Below are 21,784 nucleotides of genomic sequence, written 5' to 3' on the forward strand. Positions count from 1 at the left end.
GACACCACTATTTACTGCTCTTCATTCTGAAAACTGACCATTTATTCCTACCCTTTGTTCCCTATCTTTTAACCAGTTACAGACAACGGTTAGTAGTCCTGCAATTTCACATTTGACTTCTTTCAGAATTTTTGGGTGAATACCATCTGGTCCTGGTAACTTAATACTGTTTAGTTTATCAATTTGTTCCAAAACCTCCTCTAATGACAGCTCAATCTGGGACAGTTCCTCAGATTTGTCACCTAAAAAGAATGGTTCAGGTTTGGGAATCTCCCTCACATCCTCAGCCGTGAAGACCGATGCAAAGAATTCATTTAGTTTCTCCACAATGGCCTTATCCTCCTTGAGTGCTCCTTTATCATCTCGATAGTTCAGTGGCCCCACTGGTTGTTTAGCAGGCTTCCTGCTTCTGATGTACTTAAAAAATTACTTTGCTATTACTTTTTGAGTCTTTGGCTAGCTGTTCTTCAAATTCTTTTTTGGCCTTCCTAATTATATTTTGACATTTCATTTGCTAGAGTTTATGCTCCTTTCTATTTTCCTCACTAGGATTTAACTTCCACTTTTTGCCTCTCACTGCTTCTTTTACTTTATTGTTTAGCTACGGTGGCTCTTTTTTGGTTCTCTTACAAGGTTTTTTAGTTTAGGGTATACATTTAAGTTGAGCCTCTATTATGGTGTCTTTAAAAAGTTTGCATGCAGCTTGCAGGGATTTTACTTTTGGTGCTGTACCTTATAATTTCTGTTTAACTAACCTCATTTTTGTGTAGTCCCCCTTTTTGAAATTAAATGCTACAGTGTTGGGCTGCTATGGTGTTTTCTCTGCCCCAGGGATGTTAAATTTAATTATGTTAATGGTCACTATTACCAAGCGGTCCAGCTATATTCACCTCTTGGACCTGACCCTGTGCTCCACTTAAGACTAAATCAAGAATTGTCTCTCCTCTTGTGGGTTCCAGGACTAGCTGCTCCGAGAAGCAGTCATTTAAGGCAGGGATTGGCAAACTACTGCCCTTCAGATGTTTTAATCAGGCCCTCAAGCTCCTGCCAGGAAGTGGGGTCCGTGGCTTGCCCCACTCCACGCTTGCTATGGCTCTGTGCGGCTCCCAGAAGCAGCAGTATGTCCCATCTCCAGCTCCTACATGAAGGGGCAGCCAGGGTGCTCTGCACGCTGCCCCCGCCCCAAGTGCTGCCCCCACAAGTCCCATTGGCCAGCAACCGCAGCCATTGGCAGCTGCGGACGGGGCAGCGCGCGGAGCCGTCTGGTCGCGCCTCTGCTTAGGAGGCAGAGGGGTTCATGCTGCTGCTTCCAGGAGCTGCTTGAGGTAAGTGCCGCCCAGAGCCTGCACCCCGACCCCTCCCGCGCCCCAACCCCCTGTCCCTCCCCCCGCACCCCTGTCCCAGCCCTGATCCCCTACCCGCCATCCAAACCCCTTGGTCCCAGCCCGGAGCACCCTCCTGCACCCCCAGCCAGAGCCTGCACCCCAACCCTCTGTCTCAGCCCAGAATCCCTTCCTGCACCCTGAACTCCTCATTTCTGGCCCCACCCCAGAGCCCTCACCCCTTCCCGCATCCCAGTCCCCAATTTCGTGAGCATTCATGGCCCATGGTACAATTTCCATACCCAGATGTGGCCCTCGGGCCAAAAAGTTTGCCCACCCCTGATTTAAGGTGTCAAGAAACTTTATCTCTGCATCCCGTTCTGAGGTGACATGTACCCAGTCAATATGGGGATAGTTGAAATCCCCCGTTATTGAGTTTTTTATTTTAATAGCCTCTTAATCTCCCTGAGCATTTCACAGTCACTATCACCATCCTGATCAGGTGGTCAGTAATATATCCCTGCTGCTATACTCTTATTATTCGAGCATGGAATTACTATCCATAGAGATTCTATGGTACTGTTTGGTTCAGTTAAGATTTTTATTTCATTTGATTCTACGCTTTCTTTCACACATAGTGCCATTCCCCCGCTGGCACGACCTGTTCTGTCCTTCCAATATATTTTGTACCCTGGTATTACTGTGTCCCATTGATTATCCTTATTCCACCAAGTTTCTGTGATGCCTATTATATCAATATCCTCATTTAATGTAAGGCACTTCAATTCACCCATCTTATTAAAGCACTTTAAAAACTTGACACTTTTAAGCTGTCTGCCATTATATGACGGCATGTAGTGATCTAATCTACCTGGATTTCAGTAAAGCATTTGATACAGTTCTATGTGGGAAATTATTAGTTAAATTGAAGAAAATGGGGATTAATATGAGAATCAAAAGATGGGTAAGGAACTGGTTAAATAAAGGGGAAACTACAACAGGACATGTTGAAAGGTGAACTGGCAGGCTGGAGGGAGGTTATAGTGGAGTTCCTCAGGGATTGGTTTTGGGACCAAGCTTATTTACCATTTTTGTTAATGACCTTGATACAAAAAGTGAGCACTAATAAAAACTGAATGACTCAGTGGGGACATTGTCAATACTGAGGAGGACATACAAAAAGATTTGGATGTCCTTGAAAACTGAAGTAATAGAAATGGAATGAAATTTAATATTGCAAAGTGCAAGATCATGCACTTCAGGGACTAATTACAAGAATTTTTGCTGTAAGCTGAGGATTTACCATTGGAAGCGACTGAGGAGAAGACAAACCTGGGTATATTGATTGGCAGCTCAATCATCCTGTGATCAGTGTGATGTGGCCATGAAAAAGGCTAATGCAATCCTAGGCTGCATCAGATGAAACATTTCCAGTAGAGCTATGGAATTACCATTGTGCAAAGTACTGGTGAGACCTCATCTGGTTACAGTGTACAGTTTTGGACTCCCATGTTTAAGATGAATTCAAACTGGAACCAGGTGCAGAGAAGGGCGACTAGTATGAGGAGAGAAGTGGAGAACCTGCCTTGCTAGATGAGACCTATGGAGCTTGGCTTGTTTAACCTAACAAAACGAAGGCTGAGGGGAGCTATGATTGCTCTCTGTAAATACATCAGAGGGATAAATACCAGGGAAGGAGAGGAGGTCTTTAAGGGCCATTGTTGTCACAGGAACAAATGGATATAAACTGGCCATAAATAGGCTTAGGTTTGAAATTAGACAAAGGTTTCTAATCATCAGAGGAGTGAAGTTCTGGAACAGCCTTCCAAGGGGAGTAGTAGTGGGCAAAAAACCTAACTTTTTTCAAGACTCGGCTTAATAAGTTGACGGAGGGGATGGTATAATGATAGCCTGCAGTGGCCCATCCACTATTGCTAGTACCAATTATCCCCAGCAGTCTGAGATGGGACGCTAGCTGGGGAGGGTTCTGTGTTACTACAGAGAATTTCCCAGGTGCCCGGCTGTTGGGTCTTGCTGACATCCTCTGGGCCTAACCAGTTGCCATATTTGGGGTTGGGAAGGAATTTTCCCCCAGGTGAGAGGGACAGGTTTTTTAGCCTTCATCTGCAGTGTGAGGCATGGGTCACTTGCTGATCTGAACTAGAGTAAATGTTTGATTCTCTGTAACTTGAAGTCTTTAAATGAAGGTCTGAGGACTTCAGTAACTCAGAGGTTATGAGCCTATTACAGGAGTGCGTGAGTGAGATTCTGTGGTCTGCTTTGTTCAGGAGGTCAGATTAGATGATTACGATGGTCCGTTCTGGCTTTTAAGTCCGTATCTGTATCAGTTCTCACATTAATTATAAACATTTCTGTATAATATTGTAAATGAGCTTACCCGCAGACACAGAAAACTTTAAGCTTTGTAAATTATAAACAATGGTGAAAACCAGGTAGAAAATGGTTTAGTCATGAGAAAAGCTTAAAGAAACACCATCAGTTTGTGATCTGGTCAATTAAAGTAGTAGTTTTGGAACCCATGTCTGTCCAGGAATCCCCTGTCAATTTTTATAGCATGTACAATCACATTTTTCTTTTAAACTTTCACTTTTATTGTATAAGATTTACACAAAGAAATAATTAAAACTGATTGTGCATTTGACATTATTAAATAAAGTAAACCAATTGAAAGTACAAAAGAATTTTCTCACTAAAATTTCAGTTAGTAATTTTAAATTCTAACAATGACAAGAACAAAATTATCATACAGATGTTTGATTTTTAAATTTAAAATGTCTTTATGCCTTAAACAGGATGGAAACCTCATTTCAAAATGCACAGGGCCCACACATTGTCACAAGGAGTGTTTCTTTTAGAATAACTGACATGAATAAGAAGTTCATGCCAATTGTAGAGATATGAGATCCCTTAGGGAATTAAGGAATGAAATTACACTTTTTTTATGTAAGTCAATGACTTACATAAAGTTAGTGGTCACTGAAAATGTCAGTGAATTATTCCATGGCTGTGGAATTAATCTCCAAAATGAAAAATAAAAAATAAATTGTAATTTTCTTCACAGTTCCAGGGATCAAGAGCATGTAAACCAGTGCACTTTTTGTGGCTAGAAAATCTGAAACCATAGTTCTGAAAGGTGTGAACTGCCCCATTAACTTCACTGTTCTATCTAAAAATGATTAAATAAATTTCAACCTTATTAACTTTCACTGCTAATTGTAGCTGAAACATTCAGCTACTGCAATTAATCCTACAGTCCTAAAGTGCTTCCGACAGTTCCGAATGTGCCAAAAGTTTCAAAACAGTTTCTACAATGCATTGTATTAAAACTAAAATATCCAGCATATCAAAAAATGAAAATGTGGAGACAACATAAAATAAATGTAATAAAAAGTACTGTACTGATTGTAGGGTCAATGTTATATTTTTAAAAAGTAGGTTTAGTAAAATTCAACTGAAATGAAGGTGCCAACGAATTTCCAGTCTACCATGTAAGAATCCTGGCATCTTGCTGCAGAACTCTGGTCCTACTGGTTTTGGAGTGCCAAGGTCCCTTTAAAATAGTACACATCTATACTATCTAGATAAGATGAGCTTGTGATCTTGGTCTGTTTAGAGGGATAGGACAGATATGCACCTTACAAACCTAAATTGAGCCTTTTATTTACAGACAAAAAACTATTGGGGGGGGGGGAATGACAGAAATATTCACAATCTTTGGGGAAGATTACAGGTATAGTAATAGTTGAGATGTCCATAGCTAGCAAAAGATAAATTAGGAATTCAGGCACCCCTATGCTAACTGTTCATGAATAGAGTATTAAATGACATTCCAGTCTCTGCAGAGAGGTCAAGGATGGAATCTCAATGGAGAGTAGTGCTACTCTGACCACTATTGTCTGTCCTTCCAAATCAGGCCAGTAGCATATTAGTGAGGGGCAGTATCGGGAAAACTTCTGGAGCAGCTGTCTATGTTGTACTTGTTCTGTAGGTGAACAAAGGGCTTCAGATTCCAGTACTGTGAATTCAGCATCGTTTGCTAATATTTAATTTGCTGTAATAGATTTTATTAAAAAATTAAGTTTGATTTTTGAAAATATCTTTTAGTTCATTAAGGTTGAAGTGCTAAGCTTTGAATAACCAGGAAAACAAATAGTAGTTGGCTGGTATGATAGTAATAACATTTTAATGGAATATATTTTGAACTTTCGTTTTAACAGGCTAATCCAGATCCTAACACATGCCTCGGAGTGTTTGGCCTCAGTTTGTATACCACTGAGCGAGACTTGCGTGAAGTCTTTTCCCGTTACGGACCTTTGAGTGGCGTCAATGTGGTTTATGATCAGCGGACTGGACGATCAAGAGGATTCGCTTTTGTTTATTTTGAGAGAATAGACGATTCTAAAGAGGTAAATTCATGTTTATTGCTCTTGACTGTAGTGCATTCTTATTACATATTTGTAAAAAGCTTCACAAATATTTTTATAAACTAAAGAATTTAAATGTATTTTGTGAATCTCATAAATGCTGAAAATCGCCGTCTAAATAGTACATTGGTCAAATTCATGAGAAGTAATGATTTGATGTTTATAAAACACTGCAATTTTATATACAAATATATTGTTTAAGCAAACATTATTAGGCTTGACAGCTGTAAAGTGCAATCAGTATACATCCATTAACACAACCATAACTACGCACTAATGCAAGCCCTATTTGCCTCACTACATCTATTACAAAATGGAAATAAAATCTTTAAAGGGGCATGGATTTTTTTTAATGTTACGAAACTTTTTAAACATCTGCCTTTAAAAAATTACTTCTCTCTTCCCTGAGCAGTCTCTTATCTGTCAGAATCGTGAGAAATACCATTGTTTTCCCTCACATAGTCTTGAGCTTTTGTCTGTCACCATTGTTTTAAGGAACAAGATTTGGACAGCTTAGTTTGACTCGTCAGTGTGTGCCTTTATTGGTCAGTGGGTTACTAATCAATGCAAAACACTTACGACACACCTTGCTGCTGGGATTGATCATTCTCCATCCATGATATGGTCAGTTGAGGAGGAAAGAATGGAAACCAAGAATCTAAATTGATTTTTGCTCAAGGGGTACAGAACACTATATTAAAGTAGTATCTTTTTTAAAAAGAGGTGTATTGTTACTTCTTCCCTGATATGAAATTATATTGAAACTTCTGTGGCTGTGAGGCCACCTCAATTAAAGATACTGTATCTCCATCTAAACAGTGCTCTGTCAAAATGAAGAAAAATAGACACCAAATCAACAGTTTCAAGTTTACAGTCAATGCTTCTTCCATTAAACTAGTTTCTCAAATGCTGGGATGTGACACCTCCCCTACTCTCCCCCCCAAATGGGTCATGAGGGGGTAGCTACCCGATTGGTTGCACTCCAGGGGCTAAGAAACAAAAAACTTCCTATGCTTAGGTAGAAGGCATTTTGATTAAGAGGAAGGGTGGGTTAGTGGTTAACACTGGACTGGGACTTGAGAGATCTGGATTCCGTTCCTGGTTCTGCCACAGATTTCTAGTGTAACTACAGATGAGTAATTTGCAGGTTAAGTTTCCTGATCGTAAAATGGAGATAATAGATTCAGGAATTGCAGTAAAATGGAGAACACCTCATGGGTGTAGAACATCAGTTTATTAATGTTTTTTGTTAAGCACTCGTGACAAGAATGTGAGATAGGAGAAGAATGTGAGAAGAAAGCTACCAAAGGCTTCAGCTTTTAGGAGTGAGGAAAAGAGAAGCTTTCTTTTTCTTGCAGTTACTTCACTCTGTTATTCCACAATAACTTGAAACAGTTGGATGGAAGGAGGTTGGGGAATGGGGGAAATCATAGAGTTATTATCCGCACCTTACTCAACACATTGCCCCCAGTCTCCAAACTGAGGTCCAGTTTCTTGTTGAGGAGCCCATATTTGCACTTCTTTGTGGCCACAAATTTTTGTGGGATTTTGGATTGCAGTAAGAAGTGTGATTGATGATTAGATCCTCGGTGGGAACAGTTCATATCCACAGTACTAGACCATGCTCCCTCTTGTTCAGCTGAAGTAACTGGAAGAAGAGCACTATTTTACATATTTTTGGGAATTACTTGCCATATGTAGAAGTCATGCATGCCAAAGTGTGTCCTTTAAAGTGATCCATGTAAACAGCTGAACTTTCTTTCCTGTTCAATATGGAGCTATGCTTTAGTCTTTCATGAACTAGTCCAAAGTAAACAAGTGTTTCTTTGGACCATTAGCAGGTTCATGTGCATTCTGACATGTCTGAAACTTGACTAAGATTCCTTTGAGATTTTAATGTGACCCTGGCAAAGCTGATCAGCTTTAAAGTTATTTAGAACCTGTGTTTTCTGCTACTGAGTAACTGGCTACAGAGACCCCAACTTAAGCAAAACTTAAGATTTCATTTTAAAGTTTCTAGCCCTCATGGTTATGAAGAGAACATGAAATGAGTGTAAACTGTCTCCGTGTTGTCTTCCTAAGTGCGTAGACAGTCTGAAACAATAGGTCTAAGAGGTGTGAATTACCCTCATGCTCAATAGAGCGTTAATTCTGGACCCTAATTATGACAGTTTGTCAGCCTTGTTAACTATAACAATGCTGACCACATTAGCAGAAACATCTGGCTATTATGCTTATTTCACAATCATAAACTGTTTTCCCAGTTTCCAAAAGCCCCAGCTATCCCTTAACCAGCTGATAGTCTCCAGCTTCCACAATGCAGTTCTGTATTTTCAGCACACAATTCTGCAGCCGATTAAAAAACTGATAATTATGGTGCAACGTTTAATTGAATTTAACATGCTTTTATTTAATTCTGTAAAATTCTCCTTCAGTGTGAAACTGCTACAGAATTTCCAGTCTTTCACCAGAGTGCTAAATTTCTGTCACGGTAGAATTTGGGTCCATTCAGCATGTCTCAGAGTACACATAACTGCCATCTCTCCATATGCTATCCAGTCTCCCTCTACTTAAGTAAAAATATCATAGGTGGTAACAACCAAACTCCACATCACTTAATAGCCCCACCCTATCATTTCTCATTAAGTATCAAGATGTCAACTCCCACCTCTGATTGTCTCATGATACTAGCCTCGGTTACCCATTTGTTAGATTTTCAAACAAGGACCGTCATGCTTTCTCCCATGCGGCCCCTCACGCTTGGGAGGAGCTTCCTGTAAACATCCGCAAAACCACTTCAGTGTTCTCCTTCAGATCCCTCCTTAAAACTCTCCTATGCCACGATGCACCCAAAAAAATTGACAACAGTTGGGTTATGGTCTCAGCACACCAGTAGCCAATGAGGCTGGCCAATATTGTCTAATTGCTTCCCTGTGCTCTTTGTTGTAACCCTCTGTCTCTTGTTGTATAATTAGATTGTAAGCTCCTTGGGCAGGAACCTTCTTTTTTGTTCTCTGTTTATGAAGCGCCTGGTACAGGAGTACATCTCATAGGCAGTACGAAATTACATATAATTAATATCTGTGGACATCTTGAATTTTTCTGTCAGATTTTTAGATAGGTCTTGAGAAAGAGGCAGTCCTTGTAGCAGTAATTAATGGCCACTCTCCAGCTATGGATAAAAGCAAAACCTCAGCCTTACTTTGGCTTTTGATTCTGTTGTTGCATGGCATAGCTAAAGTAGATGGCATAACACTACACTCATTCCAACTGAACAGGACCCAGATAGAGGTGTTGGAAAGCTGCTCCTCTTTTTTCTTCAATTGATGTCCCTATGGGTGCTCCGCTTCAGGCTCGCATGCACCTGTTGATCCCATGATTGGAGATTTTTACTTAGCAGTGTCCATTCAGTCTGCTCATCCATCCCTATGCCTCCTTGTGCCAGATACCAAGGCTATATTGGGGTGTGTGGGCAACCACCCTGAGTTCCTTCTCAATCGCCTCCGCCTGAGACGTAGCCTTAGTGAGTCCTCCTTGAGTGTGCCTTGGCTTTTCTAATATTTCTATAGTGGTATAGTTGTTAGTATAGATTTAGTTAGATAAGTAGTGAGATAATAGTTTTACTGTCTTTACCCTCTGGGAGACTTTTATTTTTCCTGGCAGGGCATATCTGGCTCACCAGGCTTCAAACATTGCGTCTCCTGCTGAGAGGCTGTACTTGTGCGAGATGGCCACTCTAAGTGTGTCGGTTGCTTGGGAAGTCTCACGTCTGCCAGAAGTGCAATTTCTGCCTGGCCCTCAAATCCAGGGCAATGAAAAAGGAGGTTAAACTCAGTCTGCTAGTGATGGCACACTCCCTTCAGACAGTTGCTGAGTCAGGTCAGGAGACAGACACACACACAGTACAACTGTCTCCAGACAGCACCCCTTTTACCTCAGCACAGGCTTCTCCTAAGGAAGGAAGAACTTTGGAGGCTTCAGGAAATGCTTCTAAAAAGAACATTGGCTCTTGCCTTAAGGACCCAGCTCCAAAACAAGTCCAGGACCCTGGTGAGATCTATGGTCTCTGAAGGCTCTACCTCTTGACTCGATACCACTGAGTTGAAGGACTCCTCATCCATTACCAGAGGGGTTGTAAAGTCCTGGAGCACCAAGGAGAAAGAGAGGTCCAGTCGGGACTTGGTACCTTCTACCAGCAAGGAGGGCAAGCACAGACACTCAGGACTGGCACCATCAATGTTCAGCCTAGCTGTCAGTACCCATGCATTCGGCACCAGCAAGCAACAGCACCACCATTGGCTTTTATTTCGGTATGCCTACCATTGGCGGTACCTTCAACTTTGGCAACCATGGCCTCCGCTACCGTGTCGGTACTGATCCCCTTTTCGGTACCACAGGAGTTCAGATATACTAAGGCAATATCAGCCTTTCATCCTCCACTAGAACGATTTTCCATATTTGCTCATGCAGTGTGGTCTAGGCTTATTAAAGGTTTGAGGAATGTCTGTCTCCAGATTAGAAACCCTGCCCCAACCTGAGACCTCAATCTGGTACCTTATGAGACCTCCATTCGAACCAGTGGCAACCTGCTCTGTTGCTTTGGTCTATGAAGACAGCCTTTTTAGTAGCCATCACGTCAGCCATAAGGTCAGGGAGATTGGATCCTGGATGGAAGATTCCCTTTCCCTGTCCCCCATTTATAGTGGTCTTTTAAGGTGTGGATGTAAAGAGAACTTACCCTTAATTCTTATCTAAGGTTCTATCAGAGTTCCACCTTATTCAAGCCATTCATCTATTGGTGTTTTTTCCAAAGCTACATAGTTCTCTACAGGATTTTTGTTTATATACCCTGGATGTCAGAAGGGCATTGGCCTTCTACTTAGATGGGATCAAGCAATTTAGGAAGACACCTAGGCTCTTCATTTCCTTTGCAGATAGATCCACACAGTTCTCAATCTCTACTCACAGGCTATTAAGATGGATATCTAGATGTATTGATCACTTGTTATGATGCTGTGGGTGTTCATCCACCCCCCACCCCCAGGGTAATAGCACATTCAACCAGATCGCAGGCAACATCTGTGGCATTACTGATTGAGTGTACTAGTATCTGAAATACTGTAGGGCTACTACATGGGCTTCAATACATACGTTTTTAAAATATTACACCTAGCTCCATGCTGTCCATGCTTGGTTCTGCAGTACTGTCTTCAGTTCCGGACTCTATTCTGAAGCTCCCTCCTCCACTGAAGGTACTGCTCAGAAGTTACCTAAAGTGGAGCACTCATAGGGACACTTCTCAAAGAAGAGGAGGTTGGTTACTTTGTGCAGTAACTGGTTATTTCAGGAGTGGCAGAAGCACCCTAAAAGTGCGGGGACCACTAGCGCCCGAACTGTGGCCCCTTCTCTCCCCTCTTGGTCACTTGCCCTCATGGCTGGTATACCCTCGCATTTTTAAAAGTAGTGGGGCCATGGCCCCCTTGCCTCTCCTGTTCCAGCATTCCTGAGTTCTTTGAGAAGTGTGTCTCTAGGGGTGCTCCACTACCCACCCTTCTTCTCCTCTGCTTCAGACTATTCCTGTTTTGGGTGGAGAAGAAAGGGCAATTCACCTGCGTGCCCCTCAATAACCTTGGTACTGGGTGAGAAGGCATGGGGCACATGCATGGGCTGAATGGACACTACTAACTGACTCTGATCAAGGGCTTTGAGGGGTGAATGTGCACCTGAAGGGGGAGACATCTCAAAGAACCACAGTTACTTCACAAAGCGAGTGAAAGAGCTCTCATGTAGAGTACTGTAAAGATCTACTTGCTGAGCTTACAAGACACCATGGGGGTCAACTGACAAACCCATCTTTGTTTTCAACAGATGCAATAAATGACTTCACAGTTATATTCCAGTGTTTCCAAAAGATCAGCTGTTGAACAGCCTTAATTCACCCAGCTTCTTGTATCTAACACCAACTGAATAGGTGTTGCTATTACTACAAAGGCTGTATTGAGTGCATTTCTTGCTGCTATAAGCTTTTAGCAGTCCTGCACTATCATGCTATTATATAAGGCAGGGTTGTTTCACTTGCCAACCTAAGACCTGTTTTTCTTCAAAATATATGCAAAGTTTACATGTGGTCCTTCCTGCGTGCTTTTTCAAAACAATGTTGCTTAGAATCTTTAAGGGTCCAGTTTGGTCTTTAGTTGCTATTTTCAAAGCAGAGGTACCCAAACTATTCTACCTGCTAGAGTATTTTTTTGTCCTTTTCAGGATGTTTGAGTAGGGCAATTGTAAAACAAGGATTGTTTCTGAGGGCACAATCTTTGAGGTTCTGTCTGATTTTTTTTTTTAAATTTTATTATTTTTATTAGAGGAAAGGAGATGTTTTATCACTCACGTTATATTTTCTTAAGAAACTTAAAGTTGGGTGTGTCTTGCCTGTTGCAGCATGTGGTCACTTGTGTTCTTCCTTGAGTTACTCAGTCTCAAAGAATGAGATGTTTAAGGAATGGCATTTTATTACAAGGGATTATCACATTTGTAATCCTCTCTCTTTGGAGATAATTCACAGGATTGGCATTCCATCATAAAATTCTAACGAAAAATCATTCTACCTCCACTTGTTTACAGCATTGTCACTGAAACACCTTGATGGAATTCTAGCCCATTCTCACCTATCCACCTACTTCCTATTTGCGTTTTGGGGTTCACTTTTTGATTTAAAAAAAATGCATCCTCAGGAATGTTGTTTGTGTTGACTAATAATATATATAGCAGTGGGGAAAAACTACTACTACACTCATAGCTAAAACACCTTTCAGTAACAATGCTGCACATGTGGGGAAGTGGAATGCCTTCTCAATAAAACCCCAAATAGAATATCTGGAACATTGTGTATTTGTTTAGTAATGTGTCAGGAAACTTCTAACTGTGGGAGACTGTATAATTCAGGGTATTGGTAATTATATGGAATTTTCAATTTTATTGATGCCAGTTCTGTGGAATGTCTAGTTAATCTTATAAAACTACTTTTAGAAGTGGTGGTAATTTGCACGGTTGGCAGTCTAGGTAAAGGCACCAGGGATTGTGTAGGCATAGAGACTGCACTGCTTTTTAGACCTTTATAAATTAATTTCCCTGGGTCAGCATAACACATTAATAAAGCATGAACTTGACATTGTTGTTAGATGTACTTTGTGTTAAGGGTGGTCAATTCATCACCTTTCCCAAGCACTGAAACATGAACTTAAATCCAAAAAGACAACAAAAATATTCTGACCAAATATTTACATTACTTAAGACCACTTTTAACTGTTATTATCAATGCTAATTACTCTCTACAGTGCTGGCCTATCGGTGTGTTCAGAAATAAATTTACGTAGTTTATTATTAGACTTCAAAAATTCTCATACAAATTATCCAGTGAATGCTTAAAAAAAATTGTTCACATTTAAAAAAAAAAAACAAATCATGCAGAAGGCACTCTTGAGAACAAAATGCACTAGCAGAGATTAAGAGAGCTTTCGACCTATGGGATTACGATTTAAAAACGTTTGCTGATTGTAAAATGTCCTGACCTTGCTGACACACTCAGAAACATTAGAATAGCATTCCAATTAGAAATAGTTTTGTTTTATATCCTGTATTTATCTACCCTTAAATTCTTTCAAGCTTTTTAAAAAACAGGATCCCAAATTCTTAGCAGGATGTTTAAATATGTAAACAGGCTTGCTTGTAATTTCTAACATTTAACATTAGAAATATTTACACCAGAGCAGGAAACAGACTCAGACTCTTATAAGGAAATAGAGTCCTGAATGTAAGACTTGACAGATTACAGTAAATAAAAAAGCTATTTTTATATGCTTAATTTGCTTGCATTTTTTATTCTGATCTGAATGAGATATTAATATATTGGTTTCACAAAAGCTTTAGTTTAATTCATTCATTGTGACTGTTTCGTCCTATCACATGTTTTAGTATTGTTCATTGTGTCACAATTGTTTTTTGTGGAAGTGATTGACACAGGAAGGACTTCAGGTAAGAAATAGGCAACAGAAGCCAATGATTTAGTAGCCAAACTTTTGTTATTACGTACCCCTTCCGGATCTACCAGCTGTCTGCATACCTCTAGTCTTTTCATCACTGGTAATTTGTGTTCTAAACACTACCTGTCTTTAGCCATCTGTCCATATTTCACTGTTCTCTTTGGTACATCTTGGAGTAAATCAACTACTGTATTTTATATAACAAATTCCCACAGTGTTAAAGCTTTGACTCGTTTATTATGAAAATGCAAGAAATAAAATAATAAATAAAATCCACCATTGCACAATTTCTCCCACGTATCCTCAGAGGTATGCATACCACTGTTTGGAAACCTCTGTTCTAGGGGGGATGAAAGAGTAGTTGAGTCTCTGCCTGTTGAATCCTTGGCCATTGTCACCTAGGGTAAAGGTGGTATACCAATCCACTAGGAACTACACAGACTACCAACTTAGAGTTAATAGGCCACTGAACAGCTGTAAGGATATAAACAGTACTAAGCTGATCGAGGTTTAAGATAGTAATTTAGAATTGAAGGATTCACATGCAGTTACCAATGTTCATATACTTCCACTCTTTCTCCCTCTGTGAAGACAGTGACTTAAAGTTTTTCCCATGGAATCTACACAAGTAAACTACTAAAACTTGTTTCTGTAGAAGAGCTGTCTGTTTGTTGCATCAACTTATAAAAGCCATGGTGATTTCAGGTCCTCTAGAAAGGTTCAGATATCGGGGAGAAAATCAGTGTTCAAATAGAAAAGGACAAAATCAATAGGGGAAAAATATTATGGCTCTGAAAGGGTAGTAAACAGTGATGTTTAAAACCAAAATTAAACTTTAATAATTTTCCTCTTAAATTTGGGCATCTATTATAGATTTTCCAGACATTCAAATCAATGCTGTTTTTCACCCTTTTGACGAAAAAGTGAAATTCTGAGACTGTGCCGTATAGATGTGCAATCCTATTTGAAAATATATTTGCTACAAATGTTTTAAAGAATTTGATTAACGGTGGGAAACTTTCCCTAGGCAAGTAAACATTTTAAACATTTATTATATGCTTTACAGTAAGTAATCAATAAAAATACGCTTTGCATACAAATACAAAATATCTGTACAAACTGATGTGTTTGAGATACAGAAATGCAAACAATATCAAAAGTTATTAGCATTCCTAATGTGTGTCCCTGGCAATAATGTCTGTGCAAATTTAAGACACTTTCACCTGTGGACAATTTAGAAGCAGGAAATGGAAGCAGATTTTCAAAGTGTCCTTTGTTTAGTCATTTTGCAATGATTCTTAGTCCTTAGATGCCAAAAGCAGTCCATGAACTATCATTGCATGGATTTCTCTGTTAGTTGCTTTGTGCTGTTAAAAATAGTACAGAGCATCATTAAGAAGAGTTGCTAGTGGCTGAAGGTGGGATCAGGTTATGAAAATTATTTGACTTTAATTACATTTTAAAAAAAATCTAGGCCCCATTGTTCTTGCCTATTGGGTAAATAGATGTCTATAAGAACTGTAATACACATAGGTAAAAAAGGAAATCGCTTTAAAGTTACTTTAAAAATCCTGACCATGATGCTGACAGTTCAGCTTTTTTATTTTTGTGTTTTGGGGGGGAGAGGGTATCTTTGTGTTTTGTTTTTGATAAACATTTATTTGGGACATTAAGCAGGCCAGTCAGGTTTTCTGAAGAGCTGTGGAATTACAAATTAAACTGTTGAATCTTTATATTAAAGTGTAATGTACTTAATGTTCTTTGGGGAAACAGTTTATGAATATTTTGGGTCACAATAAGACACTAGAATTACACTGTCTTGAGATCCATAGGTACATCTCTTAATGGTAGTTCTAAGACGTTGTTCCAGTTAACACTCTCAAACCTTATTTGCCAGTTCGGTATGTTGTTGGTATATAGCAGTTCTCAAATGGATCATCTTCAAGGCTGACTTCTCCCTGAAAGGGAAGGGGTCATTTGAAATAGAAGTTCCTTTTCCTGTAGAGTTAGTTCTTCAGTTAAACAAAAACCTCAATCAAAAGTCTGTATTTGTTGAACTGGCTGTCGCTTCAGCCATATTTGCTTTGTTTAGACTTGGCCAAAACTGCTGGCTCATATTTCCTGAGATTTTAAAATATCTTCCACCTGAATATAAAATATCCCCATCTTTTATACCTTATTTCACTTTATCAAGTTTCTGAGATGCCTATGGTCAAAATGACATCAGTTGAGAATCCTGTTGAGTTCTAGGGTGTTCTGTAGCCAGTTGCTTTTTTATATCTGCATGTTTGCTGAACAGCATTTTTATTTTATGGCATTATAGGAGTAGTTTAAAAGATTATGGGTATGCAACCACTTCAACCCTTGTATTTATATGTTTAAGTGTAATGTTGAAAGATTGAGATCTTGCTCATTATCCTCTCATAGTTTTGCTCTGCTATTCCCTGTACTAAATCTAGCTATTTTTGAGCTTGAATAGATATCACTAGGTGGCGATATTGTCTAGATTTAAACAGCATTATAAAAGAGCAAACTAAGTGGGATTAAATAGGTTAGTGGAGAATTGTTATTTCCAGTTTGGTAGGGATATAAACAGTGACCATGTGATGTTGTGTTGTAGTTTCCTATTGCATTGATTTAACATTAAGTTATAAAATTATTGTTGGCCAAAAAAGGGATTTGAAAAGGAACCATATCTGAATCTAATTTTGTTTTAATGGTTACAATTTTAGTTACTTTCTGTCTGTAAAAGAGAATGCTTTGTGTATCCTTTACAAGACAGCCTTAAGTGTGGTGTGTGTGATATTTAACTTAAAATCCATAAAATGGGAACACAATTTGGTATGCTAATTTTAATAAAACTATTTAGCTCACAAGGAAAATACAGTCTAAATCAGGTAAACTAATTGTTAGTATGAACTGATGGCTCAAAGACCTGTTAGCAGCTGAGAATGCCCTTAGATGGAAGGGGCCAGAAATTGCTGCTTATGGCAAATAACACTTAATTGTAACCTAATAAATATATTTAAATAATAGTGGTTAACTCTGATCTCTTTGACTGAAGTCTTAGATTATATTCACGTAACTCTTTAAAGTGTGTTATGCCCCTTTGAATTCCAGTTTGCATGATTTGGAATAGGGCTAGGGGGCCATTGTATTGATTCAAAACCGAGAGTGTCAGGGGGCCACTGTGTGCGTGTCTGGGGGCGCAGCCTTCCAGCACAGTCCCTGATGTGTATCGGTTTAGCGAGCTGCACAGAGTGCGAGTAGGGAGGAAGATTGTAATTAAGTATCCATGTAGGCTGAACCCGCCATTTTATTAAGCTCTGCTGGAGTAGGTCCTTGTAAGGGATATGGCAGGAGGCAGAGAGAGCATGAAATGGCAGCCGACTAGCAGTAATGCGGCCATATGCACCCCGTAGGAAGCCACTGTGTGCGCGGCTTCTGAATGAGCCCGGCCCCTCCGCGGAGCTCGGAAGGATGCCGTTTACAGGGAAAGCTGCTTTGCTGCCTGTTAACTTTTTTGTTGGCTAAATGTTGAAGTGGTGTGGGGAAAGCGTCAGTCCGTTCATGGCTAGCACAGGGATCGCGCGTCACGTAACTCCAGCGCCCCAGTGCAGGCAGCGCTGCAACACTCCGCCTGCGACGGGCATGTCGGCGGGCGAGGCGAGGCGAGACGCGCCGCTCGCCACAGCGGGGCGCTAGTAACCAGCCTGAATAGAGCCCGTTTGTTCAGGGCTTGTGCCGCGTACTGAAAAGCGAAGCGCTCATTTTATCGCCTATTCATTAACTGGTGTAGCAGCTCGCGAGCTAATGGCCGGGCCCCTCTCTCCCCTGCAGGCGATGGAACATGCAAATGGCATGGAACTGGACGGCAGGAGGATCCGCGTGGATTACTCCATCACCAAGAGAGCGCACACCCCCACCCCGGGCATCTACATGGGCAGGCCAACCCAGTAAGGAATTTACTCTTCATTCTGTGTTAGCGGACCGCAGATCAAGTTAAACTAAATGTTATAACTCTGATTGAACTGTAGACACTACCAGCAGCATATTTTTTTGTGAGGGTTTCAGTCGTCTGCCTTTTTAAAGCTGTTCCTTATCTCTAATGTATTTGCATGCAGTGGGGGTGGGTTTGTTGCGGTTGATCTTGAGGTACACTATTAAACCCTGTTTTAGTATGGTATTTTTACTTAAGGTGAACGTCGTTTAAAGCCCAAGAGCTTACTGAGTGAAGAATATATTAAAAATAAACAAGATGGGGGGGGGGGGGGAAATGTTCCAGGGCTCTTTAATGTCTAAACCCCACCCCACTCTGGTTAATTAATGCACTTAGTGGTTTTCTTTAAATGTGGAGTCTACTGAGTCTGAGACACAAAGTGTACAGTGAGTAGTTGTCACTTGAGGACGCTGAAGATAATTTTAGAGAACTTAAAATTCACAAGAAAGAATGCAGACTTTTATGCTTCCATTTTATTCCTCTTTTTTTTTTTTTTTTTTTTAAATAGCAGTGGAGGAGGAGGTGGAGGTGGTGGTGGTGGAGGAGGAGGAGCAGGTCGTCGTCGTGATTCCTATTATGATAGGGGATATGATAGAGGATATGACAGATATGAAGAATATGACTACCGGTACAGGTAACCAGTTCGATTAATTATTTGATTCTTTCATTTTAATTTTTTTAATAAAGGTAGTTGCTGTGGGGAGACTTGCAACTCTCATATCTGGTGTCCTTACATTTCAAGTGACCGCTAGGAGAGACCTCAGCAAAAGCAAGCCTTGTAGTCTTACTAATACAGTTACGTCAACTAAATAACATATTCAGCAGTCCACATACTCCTTTCTAGAGGAATAAGGGGCGAGAAAGGGAAATAATGTCAGTAGGGAACTGGAGGAAAGGCTAATGTAATAGAAAGGTGAGGTTTCAGAATCGGGAGGAGGAGAAAAAAGATCTCTGAACCCAAGCTAATAAGAATGGATGTAAATAGGCAGGGGTGCAAATAAAATTAAAATAGGGAAATATTAAAACAAAATGGAAAATGTGTCATATTGAAAATAAAAGCCACTAAAGGGATCATGAGGTCAGATCCATTTAAAAATCTTTCTCCTTTGTCAAAGTTGTCTAGTTAAACTAAATTCTTTGGGGGAAAGGACTTGTTTCTACATGTCTGCAGAAGTGCTGTGCACACTTTGGAGCACCATATAGGATAATAAATATATTCTAAATAAACTCATAAGTTTTTAAATACAATACTTGAAATAGAGAAGCTAGGAGCTCCTTAAATATTTCATTGTGAGTCTCTGCCAAATCAGATTTAAATCAACCATAAAGTCCAATCTTCCACCATCAAGGGAACAACTGCATCACATAGAAATGATTGTATAAAGACACTTTCATAACAAAGCAAAAACTTTATATTCTCTTTAAAGGAGACGATCACCTTCACCTTATTATAGCCGATATCGATCACGGTCAAGATCCCGCTCCTATAGCCCAAGTAAGTATATGTAAATAGTTCATATTAAACCATGCTAGTGCATCTAGACTTGATTGTTAGTTTTAATGGAAAATAGACTCGTGATGAATGAGAAATCTTGAATGTGGCAACAGAAAATTCGCCTTGGTGTAAGTTCTGCTATTGCAAGTTTGAATGTTCAAATATTCATGATTTTTATAGTAATATTGTTATCTTTTTCCAGGACGCTACTGAAGAACGGAAGAATTACAGTTGTGGACCTGATTTTTAAATAAAGTTCTGCCCTTAGTTTCCCTTTGGTCTCCCCCTCCTTTCCCCTCAAATCTCTCTTATAAGACCTTTGGTTCATGTAGAAGATACATATTTTCAGTTGAAGTATTGCTGTTTTCCACCCCCTTTTATTGTAATACTCTTAAAATCGTAATTGTTGTAGTTTTGTGTAGTTAAACATCTTAAGCAAAACTAAATAGAAATCCCAAAGTGTTATTACATTTTGTAAGTCATTCCGTTTTTGTTTTTAAAACAATTGTACTCCTGGCTAATCTAATGAGGAGAAGAGAGCATTGATGTTTTTTAAAGCTTGCATGTTGTGTGTAATATACACACTCAGCTACTTTAATATAAACCTGTGTTTCCAAAAAAAAACTTGTTAATCTTTCTGTTAATGCTTGGTTGTTAATTTTGAAAAATAAGCAACATCTCTGAACCTTTTCTGTAATGGCAAATTTCACTAGATAGTCATGAACCTGACGGGTTTTTTTGGTTAAATTGCTTTGAGTGTAGAAATATTAGAGCTATAGCAAATTTTCATATTTGGTTTAACTTCTTTGGAAAAACAGATTCTTATACACTGAAGATTGTGTTTTATAGATGAAAAGTTTCTAGACTGCTACACAATGGATAACATTTGAAGTTAAAACCATACAAATCTAACTGATTTTTTTTAATTGAACTCAAAGTAGTGTTTCCCCTTAATCAGTGCAGGAGAAAAAATATTTATTGAACATAGCAATTAGTTATATAATTTGCTGTTCATACAAACTCATGTTGGTATTGCAATGATGGTTAAGGAAGTTCTAGTTTCCAGTCCTTTTGAAGTTGCTGGTATGGATAGAAAAATTACAGTTACATATAAACCTCTTCTTCCTCAAAATAAAGTTAATTACACTGAAATGGATTTTCATGTCTTTTATTCTGCATTATAAAAAGGTACTACTACTACTATGGGCTAAATTCTAACCAGCGAGTTAGAGATGGAGAAGATCCATATTCCAAGAATCTCCTGAATCATCCAGCTCTCATGACTAGATTTAGATTATACTTTATTTATATTGACTTAGTATTTTTTGCTAATTTTTTCACAATCAACTAATTAAACTTAACTATTACTACTTAACTGTGGAAGTTAATTTACTTCATTTCTTTTTGCATTTCATTCAGTTTTAGATTTGTAAAACATATGCACAGATGGAGCTCTGGTCACATGCAGAAAGGTTTACCAATTTGAAGTAAGTGTCTCCAAAGAAACCATCCGAAAATCATTGACAAAATTTAGAAAATTAAAATAGTTTCCCTCATTTACATGAGCTTGTGCACTAGCAAAGTTTTGGACACAACAGTATGGAGGAGGAATGTTTAAAATATTTTTATTGCATTTTTAACTAAATTTTTTATGGTTTTGACTCTTCTAAATTTTGAGCTGAAATTAGCTCTCCTTTTAATTCCCAAGCCATCAAATCTTCCCACCATAATAGTTATTTGTATGTGTATAGTGCCTTAACTGAGACTCTCAAAGGAATTTTTAAAAAATGGAATTAAGCCTAACACTGCTGTGAAGAAATTAAGTAAATTACATTAAGTAATTCTTTGCTAGGCAAATGACCATTTTATTGATGCAATGGGGGGGGGGGGGGGCGGCAGGAGGGAGGGTTCCCACAGGAAAATGAAGTAGAGATTAGTGTTTAATGACACCTAGGAAAATGAAGTAGAGATTAGTGTTTAGTGACACCTGTGAAACACTCATTGCACTTGCATTGGTGTAACAATGGAATAATTCTTATGCACAAGGAATCAAATCCATATCCAATAGCTATGTTAATTCTACAGGGCTAACAGGAGGAAAGCTGTAAAAAGTATTGTTACTAAAGTAAGCAGACCTAACATTAATCAGGGATTGGATGTTTTCAATGAGCTTTAGTTGTAATTTTTTTCTGAGCATAGTGTTTATGCATTACCAGTCCTAGCATGAGGAGGCCTTGATCAGTGGCTTTGGGGCTGGACCACAATAGACATAGAAGGTGCCATTTTTATGTAGACACCTAACGTAGTCTGAAAAGGTTTCATTAGTGTATTTTGTACTGGTTGTGAAAAATGTTTTGCAAATGGCAGAGTCCAAAACAACCTGTAATTACCCAGGATAGCATAAATATGTGTTAAACCAATGTAGATTCTTTCAGTACTTCCGGGGAAAAGCAAGTGACAGTTTATTTGTAATAAGTTATACA

At 39.2% G+C, this 21,784-nt stretch overlaps 1 protein-coding gene across 6 annotated transcripts in view; it reads left to right on the plus strand.

Moving 5' to 3' along the window:
- TRA2A (transformer 2 alpha homolog) overlaps positions 1–20,447 on the plus strand; it is a 47,220-nt gene extending 26,773 nt beyond the window's left edge. For 4 of the 6 annotated variants that reach the window (XM_065397752.1, XM_065397754.1, XM_065397757.1 and 1 more), the window contains 5 exons: positions 5,561–5,749; positions 17,647–17,762; positions 18,315–18,440; positions 19,234–19,301; positions 19,504–20,447. In XM_065397752.1, coding sequence (XP_065253824.1) covers positions 5,561–5,749; positions 17,647–17,762; positions 18,315–18,440; positions 19,234–19,301; positions 19,504–19,514 — 510 coding nt within the window. In that variant the 3' untranslated portion in view covers positions 19,515–20,447. The remainder of the gene's footprint in view (positions 1–5,560; positions 5,750–17,646; positions 17,763–18,314; positions 18,441–19,233; positions 19,302–19,503) is intronic. The other 2 variants (XM_065397753.1, XM_065397755.1) reach the window with 1 other exon arrangement.
- Positions 20,448–21,784: the final 1,337 nt, after the last annotated feature.

This window comes from Emys orbicularis, chromosome 2, assembly GCF_028017835.1.
Source record: "Emys orbicularis isolate rEmyOrb1 chromosome 2, rEmyOrb1.hap1, whole genome shotgun sequence".
In the NCBI taxonomy this organism is placed as follows: domain Eukaryota; kingdom Metazoa; phylum Chordata; order Testudines; family Emydidae; genus Emys; species Emys orbicularis.